Genomic DNA, 20,241 nt, shown 5'->3' with positions numbered 1-20,241 from the left:
AATATCGTATAGAAAATATACAGTGGATATATATTAATACAGTGTATATACTTCGTGTTTGTTTGTATAATAGATCTAGAGCATGAGGGGTTGGTCAGGACACTGGATGAAGCACTAGTTTAGGAGATTTATAAACCTTCAACCATTAATTTACTTGTATTCAATGTATTTCTGAGTGTATTTCTGATTCTTGAAATTAAGACTTTAGTGTTTGTCTCGCTCACTCTCCCTTTCTCTCACTCTGTGTGTGATGCTATGATGTCTTAATGTGTTTTGAATATGGTCTTGCATTTTAGGATAGAGACAGATGTCATTTGATTTTTTTTTCTGAGTGCTCTGTTTTAGAAACCTTGGACATCATGTCACACAAAACTACCGGCCTGCTCGGGTGATGCTGCGGTGTGCGTTAAATTAATGACATGTGGTGCTGAGTTTTTGTATTTGCTGTAACTAGTATTAAATTAACTTTAGAACTGGCTAAAGAAGAAAGAGTGCAGACCTCAGCCCCTCTTTGTAGAGTGTAAATAAAATGTACAATGATTAAAATATACATCTACAAGATAAATATGGAATGTAACATAAATATAGTAATTCAAAATGGCATTTATAATTCTAATGTCAAGACGAATATCCATAATCATTTCAGATCTTTTATATCATATATTCTCCAGCTTTAAACATAATGCAGCCAAAGCTTTGTTTTTTTTAGTGCAGTAGTCATCATTATTTCTTCATGATTTTATTTCACTCTCACTCTTTCATGTCTCACACCGAATGCTTGCGTTCAAAGGGACCGCACGGCAAATAAGAGGTCTGGCATTTGGGACAGAATTCTGCTGTTTTATTTCAGACTTCAGATTGAAGGTCTCTGTCTCTCACTCTGTTTCTCACTCTCTCTGTCTCTCATTTTCTGGGCTAGACTGTTGCTTGGGACCTGTTTCTACTGTGCTGGAGCTGGACCGTATCGGAATGAAGTGGGAACTGTTGCTGCGTGTCCTGGTGCGCTCTCTGATGGCCCTTGGCCCTGAGGCCCTTGTTATAGCTCAAGGCCCTGGATGTGTGTTTTGCATTTGCTGTCTTTTTGAAGTGGCGCGGCGGGGTAATACCCACGGGACACAGATGATAGGATATCAATCCGAGCCTGGGGTGTCTTTCTGCACGTTTGCTGATTTTCAGCTCAGCTTCACTTTGGTTAGGGCTTAGTCACTCACTTTGAGGACTAATTCGTAGTTGAGCGCTGGGCTCGGGACAAGATGTCTTGCAGCCTGGCCCATTTAGTCCTAATGCTGCTCCCTCCATCTCAATTCAAAACAGCCCTGTCTGATGTGGTCGCTCCATTGTCTTTTTCCCTTTCAGGCTTTTCATGATCCTCTGACTGAGTATGACTCGAATGATACAGGCCATGAACTGAGCAACTGCTCCCTGACTGAGCTGACATGAAGTCATCAAGTCATCATGAAGTGGGAAGTTGAAGCTGAAGTTATCTGTGTCCTTTTCCTCCCATTCATGTGGTGATTGTGAGAAGATTAAGCCCCTGGCCTCCATGCTGGGCAAGATGTTCTCCTCTGCCAGATCTAGGCTTGTCTTGGCCTTGTCTCATTTCTCACAGCAGGATCCAAAGGGGAGGACTGTAAATCCAGATTTAAGTAATGGGAATGCTGTAACTAGCTGATCTAATCACAGTTAGCAAGGCTAAGCTAGCAAGCATTTCAAGCCAATTAACATTCAGCTAGCTACATAAATATGTGTTATAGGTGTAATTTACTTTCAGATTTTGTTTCATTTATGAATATATTTATGCTTTTCAAGGCTAGCAAAATGGTAAGCTAGAACCTGCCAGTAGACAGGTATTGATCGTATTGCAAGCAATGGTAAGGTAGATGTAGCAAACATTTGTATGAATTTATAAGAACTATGTTGTCTTCTGATTGGTCTTCAGCATCTGTTTTAATATTAATTCCTATTTACACTAGATTTATTATATATTTTATATATATTTTTTAAAGAAAAGCATGTATCTCCAAAATAGCAAGTTTACAGAAGGAACAAACTTTCTTGACTTTCAACTGGAGTCAATATAAAATGTTTTTATTCTTTAAACGCTTTAAGTTTTTATCTGTAAGCGCTTATCCAGTTCAGGGTCGCGGTGGGTCCAGAGCCTACCTGGAATCATTGGGCGCAAGGCAGGAATACACCCTGGAGGGGGCGCCAGTCCTTCACAGGGCAACACACACACACACACACATTCACTCACACACACTCACACCTACGGACACTTTTGAGTCATCAATCCACCTACCAACGTGTGTTTTTGGACTGTGGGAGGAAACCGGAGCAACCAGAGGAAACCCATGCAGACACAGGGAGAACACACCACACTCTTCACGGACAGTCACCCGGAGGAAACCCACGCAGACACAGGGAGAACACACCAAGCTCCTCACAGAGGTCCCTGGAGCTGAGGGACTGCGACACCTTCCTGCTGCACCACTGTACCGCCTCTTTGGATAGCAACTAAATGCAAATCCATATTGACTGGTTGTGATACGGACAATTACCTGAATATCACATAAGACCGGAGTTTCTCATCCACTTTATGGGATCCAACAGATGGTTCAAATTTTTTTCCCTAGCTTTGCTCCCACCACCTCAGTTAGCATCCAGTGTTATTTATGGCTGGAGTCAGGTGTGTTGGAGGCTGACAAAGAGCAAAGATATCACTCGTCTGGTGAGTCCAAAAGATTGGACTGAGAAACACTGACGTAGGCTTCATCCCTGCCAGAAACCCTCTCCCAGTGTGGGAGGAACATCATGCTTACTTTGGCCTGACCCTTAGCCGCTCTCCAACCGCAGGACGGGGTCCATTACAAAGACCGCGGGTCTCTCCACCGGGTGTTCAAACACGACCCATGCCCCCCTTCGTCTCCCCTCCGACTTCAAACAGGAGTCTCACCGCGCCCGTGTGCTGCCAGCGGCACTTGTCAGCTGGCGAGACCCTCACGATTAATCAGGCAAAGCTCCGCTCAGATCCTGGCTAAGCCCCCCGTCCTCTTCTGATTTAGGGGAAAGGCTTGTTAGTCCTCACATTAGTCTCTCTTTGAGATCTCTCAAGGCCATATTCATGGGAGGTGTGTGTGGTGAAACCGCAACACTCTTTAAAACCCGAGCACACACACAGACATGCTTTTTCCCTCGTCCTTGTCTTCTGTGACTTTCAAAGCTTTGCTGCTCTGCAGACCTGCAAGTTTTCACTGACACTCTCTCACTCACTTTCACATGCACTGGATAGTTTGATCTTCTTTGCTGTGTTGTCTGAGAGCGTTTCTTTCTATGTAATTGCAGCTTGTCCATCAGCAGTCTTTTCGTCTACTGTAAAACCAGGCCAGCTTTCACATACTTCAGCCAGTAACAGTATCCCTTGCTTTTCAGGCTTCCTGTATTTTCAGACATCCTCTCCTTGTTTGGTTCATGCCATCTTTGTCCAGTGGGAACCTTCATGAAATGTATAGTTGTCTGAGTATTTACAGGCTTTTTCTTACATAATTCTAATAGCTCCATCACTACAGAGACCTTTATATAAGTCAATGCTGAGAGGCTTTATACCCTCAAGTCAGGACTTGGCATCTAAAGTGAACTCAGTTTAGAAGAATTTAGTAGTTATAAAGGGTGTCACCAAACCTTTGGATAGTGTAAGCTTTGTGACAATTAAAGTGTTAAAAGAAAGTGAATTCGTGCTTTAAGATCATTGTACGGTGCAATGAAATTTGACCTTGGCATTACACCCATCCATGGCGGTGAACACACACACCTGAGGCAGCGGGTAGCCACCTTTGCCGCTCATTTAAGCATGTGGTACAGTTCTCTATCGGTTGGATTATTTGAGATTGCAACATTTTCCTGATTTCTCTGTGTCAGTGATGACAGGGTTCATTCATTCATTCATTACCTGTAACCCTTATCCAGTTCAGGGTTGTGGTGGGTCCAGAGCCTACCTGGAATCATTGGGTGCAAGGCAGGAATACACCCTGGAGGGGGCGCCAGTCCTTCACAGGGCAACACACACACACACACACATTCACTCACACACTCACACTTTTGAGTCCCCAATCCACTTACCAATGTGTGTTTTTGGACCGTGGGGGAAACCGGAGCACCTGGAGGAAGCCCACACAGACACAGGGAGAACACACCACACTCCTCACAGACAGTCACCTGGAGGAAACCCACGTAGACAGAGAGAGAACACACCACACTCCTCACAGACAGTCACCCGGAGGAAACCCACGTAGACACAGAGAGAACACACCACACTCCTCACAGACAGTCACCCGGAGGAAACCCACGTAGATACAGAGAGAACACACCACACTCCTCACAGACAGTCACCCGGAGGAAACCCACGTAGACATGGAGAACACACCACACTCCTCACAGACAGTCACCCGGAGGAAACCCACGCAGACACAGAGAGAACACATCACACGCCTCACAGACAGTCACCCGGAGGAAACCCACGCAGACACAGAGAGAACACACCACACGCCTCACAGACAGTCACCCGGAGGAAACCCACGCAGACACAGAGAGAACACACCACACGCCTCACAGACAGTCACCCGGAGGAAACCCACGCAGACACAGAGAGAACACACCACACGCCTCACAGACAGTCACCCGGAGGAAACCCACGCAGACACAGAGAGAACACACCACACGCCTCACAGACAGTCACCCGGAGAAAACCCACGCAGACACAGAGAGAACACACCACACGCCTCACAGACAGTCACCCGGAGGAAACCCACGCAGACACAGAGAGAACACACCACACGCCTCACAGACAGTCACCCGGAGGAAACCCACGCAGACACAGAGAGAACACACCACACGCCTCACAGACAGTCACCCGGAGGAAACCCACGCAGACACAGAGAGAACACACCACACGCCTCACAGACAGTCACCCGGAGGAAACCCACGCAGACACAGAGAGAACACACCACACGCCTCACAGACAGTCACCCGGAGGAAACCCACGCAGACACAGAGAGAACACACCACACGCCTCACAGACAGTCACCCGGAGGAAACCCACGCAGACACAGAGAGAACACACCACACGCCTCACAGACAGTCACCCGGAGGAAACCCACGCAGACACAGAGAGAACACACCACACGCCTCACAGACAGTCACCCGGAGGAAACCCACGCAGACACAGAGAGAACACACCACACGCCTCACAGACAGTCACCCGGAGGAAACCCACGCAGACACAGAGAGAACACACCACACGCCTCACAGACAGTCACCCGGAGGAAACCCACGCAGACACAGAGAGAACACACCACACGCCTCACAGACAGTCACCCGGAGGAAACCCACGCGAACAGAGAGAGAACACACCACACGCCTCACAGACAGTCACCCGGAGGAAACCCACGCGAACACAGAGAGAACACACCACACGCCTCACAGACAGTCACCCGGAGGAAACCCACGTAGACACAGAGAGAACACACCACACTCCTCACAGACAGTCACCCGGTGCAGGAATCAAACCCACAACCTCCAGTCCCTGGAGCTGTGTGACTGCGTCACTACGCCCTGATGACAGGGTTGTAGAAAATAAAATCAGCTATAGTAGCATAAAAAATGCAGTTTTGTGAAAATATTAAATGAATATTACATTTTAAAGAGGTATTAATGCTGAAAAAGTGAATTCCTGTGTTTCACATAAAGTAAAGTCAGACGATGCGGCTGTGACCAAAACAGACTTTTAGAACGGCTAGACTTTATACAGCACTTGTGTATGTCTAGGTTCAGTCCAGTTCCTTACAATACTTAAGGGCTTTATTGGCCTATTGTGTGCATAAAAACAAAAATCATTAATGGTAAGTAAGATCTGAGGTTTTGGATTAGGAGCAGAGTCACAGATGTCCAGGAAGCAAGGCTGGTGACCACTGGTGTGTGTTAGACTATGAATCAATAGCTCCTGTATATTGCAGGGCTCCACGGAATGTGAGTTTGCCCATAATTTGTTGCCGACTGTTGTGGTTTTCTTCTGGAGAATTGTACATCCTCACCTATTGTTTTTGGCCCAGACCTTGTAATGGCAGCCCTTGTTTGACTTTGTTATGAAGTCCATACACTTTTGAAGCTCTTGCTTTGTGTCCCACAGTAGTCATAAACCTGTGTTTGTTGTTCCAGGTGAGGTTGCGCACAGTCTGCCCGTTTCTGATGTAAAACAAGCTCTCTGCTTTGACTTGTATGTCTTTTGCACTCTCTAAGACGGCCATGATTCTTATCTGTTTATTTTACTACCTGCCCAAACAAAAACTTGATTGCCACCGATTACCGAGTCTGGCTAAACTCTTGGCTTCTACGGCAAATCTCTTAAAATCAAGAGCGTTTGTTTGGCAGGAGAAAAGCCATAAATAAACACCACCATTTTACACATGGAAGTTTTGCCAGCTTCTCGTAAATGTTAACAGGTCTGATTGTGTGTGTACATACAAAAGTAAGTGCTGCATATGCCCTTAAAAGGGCCGTCTATTTTGGGGACTGTGCTTTCTTATTTATCAGTAAGTTTGATTAACTTTTATCTACGTTTTATTGGCTGGACAACAGCCGCCGGCAAGTGGAAAAAAACAAATGTTCTGGAGCTGCATCTGGTAAATGTCAAGAAGCCATTAATCAGAAAACGGAAAAGTAATTCATACATTCAGTTTTATGATGAAAATATGTGGAACTCGTATTCACGTATTTTTTTGAAACGATTTAAACTGAACACATTTGAACATTGCTAAAATGAATTGGAAAAAAGTCACTTAAGCTCTATTTTAAACTGATTTGATAGATTCGATTTCAATCAAAATATCTCAAAAGAATCATGAAGCAAACATTAGTGATAGGAGGCATCCGAGTTTCTGTACAGCTGTTTCCTGACATCTAATTCGAAATGTTATTACAGTTAATTATTTACAACAGTTCATTGACCACACTGTTTTTAAAAACAATAGCGTAAAAAATTGGAACCCAAGGGCAACACGGAAAAAAAAATGTAATGGGAAAGACATGTGAATCTTTAGGCAGTATGTTCAAATCAGTGAAATTAAATCTATTTCGGCCCAATTCATGAGCTACCTCAGTTTGATTAAAACTTGTAATGCCCACAGTGTGAGCTGCAACCAGGGCTTGTCGTGTTAGTGCACTTAAATAAACAATTTCATCAAACAAATAAAACTAGAACATGCATTTGTAAGGCAAGGCATCTACTTTTTTCAGCCTCGATTCACATTTTCAGTTCTAGCTTATCATTCATTGTTTATATTTTCTTTGTTGGTGACTGGACTGCTTCACCGTTGGTCAAGGTGTGTGGGACTGTTCACTGAAGCAACAATACTCTTTAACACGGTTTCTTTATCACATTCGCAACACTACATTGGTGGACGGGGGATACTGAGCAGACTCAGGCCTTCACTGTGAACCACTGCAGGCCAGACATATGCACACGCTACAGGGAGGAACAGCAAAACAGCACTAATAGGAAAAAGATGAGAGGACTGTGGGCAGGCGGAGCGCTGCTCTCCCATCCCTGAACTGGCCACTGGACCCCAGCATGGTTTAGAAGAAGAACAACAACACATTTTTCAGCGAATCAGCAGACCTGTGTGTTTTGGCTCTGGCGTAGGTTAGCTGCGCGGCCTGCTAACAGCTAAGTCACTGATTTATGGTGCGTGGAAAAAACTTTGACATGTTGCGTTTTAATATATAACTCACAGACCAACAAATGTGACATTATAAAATAATTTTCCACGTGGGGGCTTGCGTCTCTGCTGAGCGTAGATCACAGTTTACAGGCCATCCGCGCACAGATCTAGCTATCATCACTTTCATAGCTTTTAGTCACGTTTCCAGTTGTGCTGCTGCAACAAACCTCTGACTATAACACCACCGCCTTACTGTAGGAGCAGAAGAGATATACTTTCTAGGTTTACTTTCTCTTAAAAGAATACAATTCTACTGTGATTCATCTCCATATATTAGTGTTAAGAGCTTTCGCGGTGTGTAGAGTGTGTGCTGGCAGCTAAACGCGAAGGCTGCGTGTGCTTCGGGGAAAGAGTGTGTCATCCTGTTTATTTCCTTTTGGGTTTTTTGTCTGTTTCCAGCCCACGGGGCGTGATGATAACAGAGAAATATTGCGGCCTCCGCAGGCGGCTGCTCCTCTGTGGTGAGAGGAGACTTTACTGGCTCTACTGCCTTAATCATGGCTCGCAGGGGACGTAGGCCCATGTCGTACACACATACAAATCAGTTTAGTGTCGGTGTTCAAGGGTCAATGTGCACGTGCCTGCAGGGAGCTGACCCCTACCGCTTCTACATATGTCACTGTGGCAGTGAGCTGAGGTATTCTAGGTTCTCTGGGAACATGGGACCTGTTAAGAAGCAGTTGTTCGTAGCACACTAAACTACTGGAAGCTTTGGTTGATAATTGATTAAAAGTATGGCTTTATCGTGCAAAGGGCTTGCATTTAAGATATTGTTCCCATACAAGACCCATCCCATAATTTATTCAAACACTGATCTGTTACATTATGACATCATACTTTTTATTCGGTGCTGTACAAAACATCAGAGACGATCTGAAAGTAGCTGAAGTAAAGTTCCTGAAATTGACGCAGTAAAAATAAAAGGAGGACACACTAAATAATTTTCTTTGGCTATTTTCGTGATTCTGAAAAAAGAATAGCATATGTTTAAAATATTTGTTGACACTCTACTGTGTCCACCCTGTGTTTGGACATCTGTGTGCGTCCAGCTCCGATGTGGGACAGCGCTGCCTTTGTGTTTGTTTTATCTCTTGCCCTTCTCCATTCAAATTCACCATCTCCTCCTTTTCATTCTTTCCGTTGCTTCTCTTGCTCCTATCCAATGTCGCTCATTCATTCTGTCATCTCCTTCCCTCTCTCCCTCTCGGCCTGTCTTCTCCCAGACGCATGTCCAATAGGACAGAATAATATTTGGACAGGTGTTTCTTTTTAAACACGCTATCCTCAAACGTGCGCACGCAGGGGACCACACTCCATCACCGCTCGGAGCGTAGCATCCGAGAGGACGTCCACGCACCGCCCGCTCCACCCTAATCCGCGCTGAACTGCAGCCCTAATCCCACACAATAAAAACCTGTTTAGCACCAATTTTCCCTTATTTTTTAATCTTTCTTTTTTTCCCCCCTTTATTTTGTTGCCTGTTTCAAACAACTGCAGAGGCCACATCTGGAAGACAGATGTGTATCCAAGAGCAAGTTGCCTCCCTCCCTCCCTCCCTACTTCTCTCTCTCTCTCTCAGAAACATGAGAGTGAGTCTACTTTCTTCTCTCTCCCTCGGCCCGGGTGGACCACCCACGTACGGAAACGCCTTGCTGTAGAGAAGGCCCAAATACAGGGATGGGTTTTTTTTTTTTGACTGATGGGTTTAGCAGACTATCACTTACATCAATGTCAAAACCATAAACCTGCCCTGACAAAAAGAAAGAGAGAATGTGTGTGTGTGTGTGTGTGCATGAGAGAGAGAGTAAAAGAAAGAGTAAGAGACACAGAAAGAGAGAGAGACAGCGTGCGGGCGGGCGGTGGAAAGAGGAGAAAAGACTGCTATAATTCTACATCTCTATCTGCCTGCTGTCTTCCTCCACATGGCATAACACCACCCCCCACACACACACACACACACACACACACACTTATCTACTGATCTCGCTCACCCCAAGATACAGCCACCGGTAGCAGGGAACTTTAGAAAACTACTATCGTCTTCCAAACTATTCTCTTTATCTGCTCATAATTCATTCGCAACCAGCTTCCAGTTGAATGCAGTCATTTGGGCATTGACCAAAAGCACACAGCCTTCATGTAGAGAACATACTCCTGCACTTTATAAAGAAACGCTGCTGTTTATAGAATCGCGTGCACAAGTTATGACACATTTTATGTTTGATTTTCTTTCCAGTGCCTTACATTTAGAAGAAAACCAGAATTTCTCCGTCACTCATTTGTGAGAATTTCTTGCGTCAAATATATAAACCAGGTCCTCCAGTGACCGAACAGCAGAAAAAAAATGATCATGACTTCGATCAGTGATTCAGATCAATTTGCTTTATTTTCATTTTTCATGCAGCAACAGAGAAAAAAAATTGTGCGTAACACATCCATCCCTCTGTTAGAAACGAGAGCCATATGACGCTGAGAAATACAGAGACGTCCAGTGGAATGCATCTGATTTCCTCCGTGGATCAGAGAGCTGTTTAAACAGTGTGTGGTATATGTTTAACACAGGACCTAACGTCTAACGTCTGCCGTACGGTGAAGAATACTGTTACTGCAATCGGTAACAGACTCCACAGGAAGTTATTTTCAATTACAGTGGAACCCCATATAAACCTACAGTAGATGCGTTGAGAATCGCTTCTTTTAATTCGTTTGCGTTTGCCCTGTAAAAGCACAGGCCTCGACTGGTGAGACACGGGAAGAACATAAACAGAGATTTAACTGTTGGTTGGGATTTAATGAACGCTGTACATTCCAAAAAAATGGCTTGGTATTTTTAGTATTTGAATCATAATTTAAAATATTACCTGTTGTCATTTGTCACCAAAGATTCATTGAGATATTTTTCAAACATTTTCCAATATTTTTACCTGCATTTGGAAAGAATTGAAGACTTCTAAACCCTGTACTGTCCTGTGATTTAAAACTCACACTTCATTTATTTTAATAAAATGACACTAGTTATTCATAAATGATGAGTTTAGCTTTGTTCTGCACAGGTTCTTGACTCCGCCCAATTATTCGAGGTCTGCTCAGTACTCGGACCAAGATGAAGCTCGTACAGACCACGAATAAATAAATAAATATTTGGTTTATACTTTGTAGGGAATATTATGGGATTTATAACTGAGGAAGAAAACCCAAAAACTATAGCTTAAGAAAATATTTATATTTAGATGTTGATTACTAGAGCACCACAGCTCTCAGTGACAAGAGACAACAGAGAAAAAAGAACAGAAAATCTATAGATGCAGTAAAACACTGCTAATGTTTGATATGGGGTGTGTGTGTGTGTGTGTGTGTGTGTTTATCTGCAGATTAAATAAAAGAAATATGGTCTATAACCAAACCTGCACTGTAAACAATATTTAGTAGTAATCTGACGTAGTATCTTTGGTGATATAAGTGTTTCTACTTTGCCATTTTCCCTCTTCCCTTTCGCCTGATGGAGGGATATAATAAAGCTAACACACACCGCTATTATAGCAATACGTTTCGGTGTCCTATCACAGCCGTCAAGGGTTTACAACACTTATTTTGATGACTTGGTCTGGGAGTAATTTACCACAATAAAGAGGCAATAATACATGTGCGGCCAACGTCTGAAACCTTCTCTGTTACATCCAACAAAAAAACAGCAAAAGAACTGGAAAGCTGCAGTGTGTAGCTTTAAGGTGCTCGTAAATCTATTCTGAGTGTCTTTATAACGTTCAGCTTAAATCTAGATCACAACGTAAGCATTAAATTAGTCCTGAGAAACCTGACTTTCTCATGGTTCTGAGTCTTGGTCAATGTCTTTCAGCGGTAGTGCTCTGGGACTATCCCACGCTTAACTAAACCTTTAAGAAACAAAAGTCAGAGTGGTTTGCTGTGGTAACCATGGATACAAAAAGTTTTAAAACCTTGAGATGATGAACCTAAAAAGGTTGTGCGATCATGAATGTGCTGCCTATTATTTTGGCTATTTTCGTTTATTAATGCTGCATATAAATCACTTGTGGTTTTGGGTTGAACGAAATCTTAACTTTAAAAAGGTATCCATGGTGATTTTCCAAGTGATTTTGGAGTATATCAAAAATTGAAAATGGCATGAGATATTATTTGATCTGTTTCTTTAAAATCACCCCTTTAAACTCACACCACTTTGGGAGACTTTGGTTACATCCCAATGGATTAATTACACAGACCCTTCGAAAAGTAGTTGGAATCAGTTAAAGTGTGTTAGAGCGCATAAAGATGAACTAAAATGTGAAGTGTGTACACTCCAGGACTTCCTGTAACAGCCTTAGGGACAAAAACAGAAGTCATTTCTGTCTGACTTTGTGTTTCTAATACCGTCACTGTGACTTTACTTTGTTGTTTTTCTTTCTTCTGCCCACCTCAGTGGCCACAGAGCCCACTGTAGCCCCCATGGCTCCTCCAAAAAACAACCCCACGAGAGAGCCGAGTAACGTGCTGCCCCTCACAAGAGTGGGCAGCATCATCACCAGCCCAATCACACTGTCCCACAGCCAGCGCAGGAAAGAAGGAGGAGGTGAGGGAGGAGACAACGTGCTCTCTTCATCCTCCAACACCTCTTGACCATCTCCATTCTCCTCACATCCATCTTCCTCCTCTCCCCCTCCTCTCCTCCTCACAGTTTTAGCTGAAACATCTTCCTCAAGGTCCTTCCCGTCAGGTTCATCCCTCTCGCTCACTCCTAAATCCATCTTCGGCAGCGGAGGGAAGGTGTAAAACTCCTCCTCGCTCTCCTTCACCATCTTCTCCACCTTCTCCAGCAGCTCCTCCACACTCTTTCTTTCCTCCTCATCCACCTCCTCTCCTTCTCCTTGGACTTTAAGGGTATGATAGCGGCCTCCGCACTTCTTCAACAGCTCCAGCTGTTCTTTGTGTTCGCTACTAAGGCGATCATCAAGTGTCGGATCCTTTGAAAGCTCTGCCGCATGAGTGAATATAACGATGGTGTGCTTGCTTACAGACTCCGGCCCAAACACCACCTCTAAAGCATCCAGAGCTTGGAGGTCCTGCTCGTTTGTCTGACGGTCAGGGAAACACAGCAAGAAACCGTGGGGTCCTGGGGCTGATAGAGATTCACACAGAAAGAGCTGGCGATGTACTTCCTCCGGGGGGCGCTCTGAGTAGAACCAGTCTGAGGTGTCTACCACAACCACCTGCACAAAGAGATATTAAGACACAATATAATCTGCTTTAATTGTGTTTATATGTAAATTATAATACTGAGTATAAATACAAATATAGTATTTATAACATAATACGAAGACCACTTCTCTATAAAAGCTTGTGTATCAGACCAAAATGATACAAAACCTTATATTGTTCTATATTTGATATGTTTAAATTGATATGTTTTTTAATTAAAGTTCTTCAATGAGCCACAACAAACCCGATTTACTCTACTTATGTCACTGTACTACACCAGAGGATGAAGTACACACCTAATGAACAATTTCTAATCACACAGTACGTGTGGGAGGCTTCATTGCTTGTTCTAGAATTGGTTTTAATAAATGATTTTTACCCCCTTGTATTGCCCTACACATTATTTCTATCCAACGCCAACACTCATCAGTACTGATGTATTTATGACTGTAATATATCCTTTGTCTCTTCACGACCACACAGTATTTAGTGCAGTGGTTATCTATTATATGCTTTGGCTAAATAATTCTTTAATAAATAAATCAAACAGAAGCTGATGGAATATATCACATTTATGAGACGCCTGGAGACACTGAGATGTCATTAAATATAATATATATTAATATGGCATATTAACATATAGTCACATTTGTTGGTTTGTGAGCATATAGCATATTAATATGGGTAAAATAATATAGAGTTTAAAATATATATATATATTCTATGTCAATTTTGACAGTTATTATATTATTATTATATATTATCATTAATTATAACAGTATGTAAAGATCTTCTGGAATATTTAAATCTTATCAAAACAAGATATTGACAAAAATAAACATACATTTTTGTTCCAACACTGACATGCTCCATACCAAAATATGAAAAGCTAAATTACAAGACGTGTCTTGTTTCAAATTCTCCAAAGGACAACATTGTAAATGTGATTGAAATTGTAGAATGTTTCTGACCTGTCTTCCCGCCACACTCGCACATTTCTTCTCACACGCCACAGAAACCGGCTTCTTGGAGTCTGCACTCTGGCGGGTTTTGAAGGCTTTAAAGCGGAGGATGGTGTTCCCCACACTGCTTTTCCCTGAGCCTGCCCAGCCCAGCAGCACCAGCCTCAGCTCCCTCTCTACACACACAGGAGAGAAACGCAGTGGGATGTACAAGTGGGTAGCGTTTGACGTCTTTTTCACCTTTTATGAGGTTGTTTTAAAGCAGTTAAAATGTGTAAGTACAAAATCCACATGATCACCTAAGCTACTAAACTTACAAACAGGAATGTGTGGCAAGTCATAAAAAATTATGATAAAAATAAATATTTAAAAAATTCAACATAATGTAAGTGTTCTGGTGAATATTTTAAATTAAAATATATTTAAGGTTGCTGTCAGCATTTGTTATTATTTTTGTTTAAAACATATTCCCAGCAGTTTAACTTGGAAACTCCATTGTGCAGTTTGAGAATTTATAAAATATTAAAACTTAATAACTTTCTAAAAGCTAGTGGAGCCCTGAAACCATTAAAAAATTTAACTTTTTTATCGTGTAAAAATATTTCAAAAAGCTTTAACAGTTTGCATAGAGTGAAGCATGTGTTTCAAATGCAAGACATTTCCCTCTTGTGACGTAATGAATGTCTTGGTTTTGGAAACTATTTGCTTTTTTTTTTTTAAGCTTTGCACTCTCCAGAACGATTTTCTTTATTACATTTCCTAAGTTTACACGCTGATCCAGTATCAGGTAATACGTTCCATGGTAGTTGTTTCATATCAGCTCTAACAAAATCCAGTCAAGTGAAGCCAAATAATTTGGCTACTATTTTTTGCTGGTTTCCAGACCCTTGTGTACGACTGCACTTCTTCTGACTAATCTTCGATGATTAATCTTTACGCTCCTGAACAAATGGCTTTTAAAAAAGGTGATTGAAAAAGAAAACAATCAAAACTACATTAGACAATCTTTGTTTTAGATGATAAGATCTTGGATAAGATTACGTTATGTTTGAACTCATTTTAAAGCGTATTTATATTGTCTATACATCAGTAAATTCAAAAAGAAGTCAGTCGGTGATCTTCGCCTGTTTATAAACCAGTAAAGGTTCAAGCTGGTCTACCTCAAACGCCATATGCTTGAAAACATGTCAAAATTGTTTGATTATTTTCTTTGTTGGGTTTTAGCTACAAAAAGACCACCCACATGCAGACGCAGTTGGAAAAGGCCATCATGCAATTTCAAATATTTTCTTATGTTTTGAATCCATTATGGGCAGCTGGGGCAGGACTGTACATTTTAAGCTTTTCTCTAGAGCTGATAGTTGTAAAGCTCAGGCTCAGAGAATGATTAAGCAACATCTCCATCTACTGGCAGCCGACATGCAGCACATTGTTGAAATATAAAAGCTCTACGTGAGATGTAGTCGTCCAAATACCTTTATCCACTGCTGCCTTAAATACACCATATAACCTTATAACAAGGCTGTTCACAGGAGCGTCTTTGGAGAATTACAGGCCTGGGCTAGTTTAGCCTGTTCTCGTCGGTGTCTTATTGCACTATGACAGGTTTAGCCTCAGGCTAAGGCAGAGTATGAGCACCTCACCTCAGTATGATTATGTTTCAAACTTCCATGGGTGTGCTTTTCTGACTGTTCTGCCATTCCACACCTCAAAGCCATTAATGGTGCAGATGAGATTAGATCTGACACAAATATGATTCCTCCCTTATTTAGGAACGCCTTAGTGTAGAGAATAGCACTTAGACCAGCACTGATACTGCTTCAGTGTCTACAGTTCTGAAAAGCATGTTTCTTCTAAGGTTCTTCTGTAAAATAAATAATTGTTCTAACAATAATTATAAGTACAGGGTGGGCCATTTATGTGGATACACCTTAATAACATGGGAACGGTTGGTGATATTAACTTCCTGTTTGTGGCACATTAGTATATGGGAGGGGGGAAAACTTTTCAAGATGGGTGGTGACCATGGCGGCCATTTTGAAGTCGGCCATTTTGGATCCAACTTTTGTTTTTTTTCCCCCCAATGGGAAGAGGGTCATGTGACACATCAAACTTATTGGGAATTTCACAAGAAAAACAACGGTTTTAATGTAACTTTATTCTTTCATGAGTTATTTACAAGTTTCTGACCACTTATAAAATGTGTTCAAAGTGCTGCCCATTGTTGGATTGTCAATGCAACCCTCTTCTCCCACTCTTCACACACTGATAGCAACACCGCAGGAGAAATGCTAGCACAGGCTTCCAGTATCCGTAGTTTCAGGTGCTGCGCGTCTCGTATCTTCACAGCACAGACAATTGCCTTCAGATGACCCCAAAGATAAAAGTCTAAGGGGGTCAGATCGGGAGACCTTGGAGGCCAATCAACTGGCCCATGACGACCAATCCACTTTACAGGAAACTGTTCATCTAGGAATGCTCGGACCTGACACCCATAATGTGGTGGTGCACTGTCTTTACTGGAAAAACTCAGGGAACGTGCCAGCTTCAGTGAATAAAGAGGGAAACACATCATCATGTAGCAATTTCACATATCCAGTGGCCTTGAGGTTTCCATTGATGAAGAATGGCCCCACTATCTTTGTACCCCATATACCACACCATACCATCAATTTTTTTCTTCCAACAGTCTTGGAGGGGTCTATCCAATGTGGGCTAGTGTCAGACCAATAGCGGTGGTTTTGTTGTTAACTTCACCATTCACATAAAATTTTGCCTCATCACTGAACAAAATCTTCTGTGTAAACTGAGGGTCCTGTTCCAATTTTTGTTTTGCCCATTCTGCAAATTCAGTGCGCCGATCTGGGTCATCCTCATTGAGATGCTGCAGCAGTTGGAGTTTGTTAGGGTGCCATTTGTGAGTAGCTAATATCCGCCGAAGGAATGTTCGACTGATGCCACTCTCCAGTGACATGCAGCGAGTGCTACGGTGTGGGCTCTTGCTGAATGAAGCTAGACAGCCACTGATGTTTCTTCATTAGTGACCGTTTTCATGCGTGCACATTTTGGCAAATCCGACACTGAACCAGTTTCACGAAACTTGGCAAGCAGTTTGCTAACTGTAGCATGGCAGATGGGTGGTCTCGTAGGGTGTCTTGCATTGAAATCTGCTGCAATGACCCGGTTACTGCGTTCAGCAGACATCAACACAATTTCTATCCGCTCCTCACGTGTTAACCTCTGCGACAAGTCAATGGCTGTAAACAAAGAGAAACTTGTAAATAACTCATGAGAGAATAAAGGTACGTTAAAACCTAGCACACCCTTGTTTTTCTTGTGAAATTCCCAATAAGTTTGATGTGTCACATGACCCTCTTCCCATTGGGGGGGGCAAAAGTTGGATCCAAAATGGCTGACTTCAAAATGTCCGCCATGGTCACCACCCATCTTGAAAAGTTCCCCCCCTTACATATACTAATGTGCCACAAAGAGGAAGTTCATATCACCAACCATTCCCATATAAATGTAATTATATATAAATTCCATATAAATGGCCCACCCTGTAGTTCCAATTAAATTACGGTATCTAGGATTTGTACTTTGTGTGTAGTCAACTAATAATTTTATTGTTCATTCAGGCTATTAGTTCATTCATTATCTGTAACCGTGCGGTGGGATTTTGTAATCCAAGGCAGGATTACACCCTGGAGGGGGTGGCAGGTGGACACGGGGAGAACACACCACACTCCTCACAGACAGTCACCCAGAGCAGGCCTCAAACCCACAACCTCCAGGTCCCTGGAGCTGTGTGACTGTGACACCACCTGCTGCGCCACCATGCCACCCTAGGCTATTAGTGCATAATGTTATATTTTTTATTCAGTTATATGTTAGCCTTTCATATACAGTAAATAATTAAGCCTATATGTTACACCAGTGACAGTATTTGTACTGATTTGTGATTTGGAGCTTTAGAATTTAGATAGAAATAGAACTGGACTGGCCTAATGTGTTTAAAAACCAGAGTCTCAGTAAATAAGAAAAAACAAACAAAGTGGCTCGTTCAGACATGCTAGGCTTCCTCTCTCTTTGCTCAGGGCACAGAAACCTCAAAACACTGATAATCATGAAAAAAGGGATGATGATATTGCTTTATTTCTGCCCCATCTGGGGGTAATATTGACTTACTTTTGCTCTTTCAGATCATTTAGGTAGGAACACACAAAATTTGGGAGACTGGTAACGACATGAAAGTAAACACAGAGAAAAAGTGCTACAAAACTTAACTAGAGTTACAAATAAGTTTCTGTGGTAAATCAAACAGTGAACAAAAACGTACAGACAAGTTAAACTTCAGCCACGCACATACAACAGTCATTTTTTCCTCTCCAAACATACCTCTCCCCCTTAAAATACACAGAGCTTCTGGATGTAAACAAACCACCAAGAACTGCATTTCCTCAAACTTTTGGATGTTGCTTTTAAGTACTTTTTTGAGCTGCTACATTTTTTCTTATTAAGCTGTCTTTTGCGTTACAACTCATTGTTTTAGTAACAATTTTTTACTTGTGTCTAAGTTTTAGCTACTAGCCCCATGTCTGGTAAAAGTCCAAAGAACTGTGGCGATGCATTTAATCATTTGAATACATAAATGGTTATTTGCATGAGTGTTTTTCCTCTCTTTCATGGTAAATCTGGTCTATACGGTCCTTTAAAGAACATATTAAATCATGTAAAGTAGCATAACTGTTACCAGTTAATAAATAGACCCGTTGTATGTCTCACGAGTGTGTATTCCTATTCTTTGCTGCGTTGCTATAAACAGACACAATCTGTTAAGTTTAAATGTGTTTGCTGTAGCACCGACAATCCTGATATGATCCTAACGTATCAAATCAGCCGTGGGGACAACTCTTCTACTGTTGTGATCTTTCCTACGGAACCCAAGTTCTGACAAACACTTTTACATGACAGTCATTCTCATATGACGTGTCCTGAGACATGACAGCCAAACTGTGGCCTTCAAAATGAAATAGCAACAAAATATAGCCAACTCTAACCTTGCTCCACAGGATCTTCTCTCTCGTCTTTCTCTGCTTCTCCCTCTGTCTCGTGCTTTTGTGTTGGGGTTTCTTCCATTGTCTTCAGGGAACTAATGATAATAATAAAAAAGGTATGTGTTACTGAGTGTAAAAACCGTTTTGCTGAGAGAGATAGAGGGTGTGTTCTGGGAGAAAAGGGAGTGGGGCAGAGAAATGGAGGATAGGCTGTTCAAATGACTCAGCACAAGAGAATGTATCCACAAATGCACAATAATCTATACTGTACGTTTAACAAGACCTTTCCCATGTTTCCTTCATGTTTTCGATGCCAGGAACCAAAGGATGTCATATTCTGGACATTTTTTTGCAGCACAACATATTTTAGAACAAGTTTAGCAGCACATACATGTTTAACACTGACATACGTAAACCAAAACCGAACTTTAATGTCTTTAAAACTTACCTCTGAGGCAGGATTCGATTGCGCTCGAGCTGTACTCAGATGTTGGTTCTCCTCAGCACTTCCTCGTTCTCTGGGGCCGTAAGCAGACGCTGTTGTGCCAAAGAAACACCACAAAGGCGCTTTCTCTCCTCTGACACATGACCGTGTTCGGTCACAGAGCCTCTCTCTTCATCCCCAGCTCGTTTTATTCACACACATCCCACAGGAAGTGCTTTGGCCTTGTGTTCTGAAGCTGCAGACTCCGAGGAAGTCAAGAGTTAAACCGCGCTGTTTACATTCGCTGTATTGTGTAGTTCAAGTGCCCCCTTAAAGGAGAATTTCACCCGTTCTTTAAAACATCGTCATAATTAAATATTTAAGACGTAAGCGGAGTTAATGTGTTGTTTAATGTAAAATGCTCTCTGAAGAAGCTTAGTGAGTCGTAGTTTTTCACAGTGGTGATAAGAGCTAGGTATTCTCCAGTGAAACTCGATTTTTTTTTTATTATTTTTAACATAATTAATATTTCCTAAATCTAGGGTGACAGACGTCCTCTTTTACCCGGACATGTCCTCTTTTTTTAGAAAGTCTGGGCGGAATTTCACAAACGTCCGGCATTTTGTTTTTCTAGAGCTTACATAGAACTTCGAGAAGTTTCGTTCACAAACTAGTCCCGCCCTCCCCTACTCCGATTGGTTCGCTTGAGTGAGAAGGGGGCGTGGTGAAGTAGCCTAAAATCTTCTGATTGGACGGTCTGACTGTAGAGCTACCGTTATTGGTCGATAACCTTTTGTGTAAACATTTAATTG

At 42.3% G+C, this 20,241-nt stretch overlaps 1 protein-coding gene and 1 long non-coding RNA gene across 3 annotated transcripts in view; one reads left to right on the top strand and one right to left on the bottom strand.

Annotated features, from left to right (window-relative positions):
- The window catches only part of LOC136664350 (uncharacterized), a 44,523-nt gene that overhangs the window by 19,865 nt on the left and 4,417 nt on the right, over positions 1-20,241 (top strand). Inside the window, exon 3 of one of the 2 annotated variants that reach the window (XR_010795122.1) lies at positions 12,211-12,338. The exons of the other annotated variant lie outside the window; for it this stretch is intronic. This is a non-coding gene — a long non-coding RNA (uncharacterized lncRNA). Of the gene's footprint in view, positions 1-12,210; positions 12,339-20,241 lie in introns of those variants that run through there. 2 annotated transcript variants of the gene reach the window in all.
- si:dkeyp-69e1.8 (uncharacterized protein LOC100001340 homolog) lies at positions 10,145-19,978 on the bottom strand. The gene is made up of 4 exons (XM_066641489.1): positions 19,454-19,978; positions 19,009-19,100; positions 13,958-14,124; positions 10,145-12,997 (listed from the first exon to the last, which is right to left on the bottom strand). Exons 2-4 carry the CDS (start codon positions 19,085-19,087, stop codon positions 12,164-12,166), a joined length of 1,080 nt encoding a protein of 359 aa, XP_066497586.1. The 5' UTR covers positions 19,088-19,100; positions 19,454-19,978; the 3' UTR covers positions 10,145-12,163.

The sequence above is a fragment of the Hoplias malabaricus genome, chromosome 13, assembly GCF_029633855.1.
Source record: "Hoplias malabaricus isolate fHopMal1 chromosome 13, fHopMal1.hap1, whole genome shotgun sequence".
Lineage (NCBI taxonomy): Eukaryota > Metazoa > Chordata > Actinopteri > Characiformes > Erythrinidae > Hoplias > Hoplias malabaricus.
This window is presented reverse-complemented; position numbering and strand designations above follow the sequence as displayed.

Bases quoted from the DNA above. Each gene is read 5' to 3' on its own strand.
- si:dkeyp-69e1.8 (XM_066641489.1), bottom strand. From the start codon at position 19,087: ATGGAAGAAACCCCAACACAAAAGCACGAGACAGAGGGAGAAGCAGAG. The intron at 14,125-19,008 runs GTTAGAGTTGGC...CTGTGTGTGTAG, and splicing joins AGAAGATCCTGTGGAGCAAG to AGAGGGAGCTGAGGCTGGTG. The intron at 12,998-13,957 runs GTCAGAAACATT...CTCTTTGTGCAG, and splicing joins CGAGTGTGGCGGGAAGACAG to GTGGTTGTGGTAGACACCTC.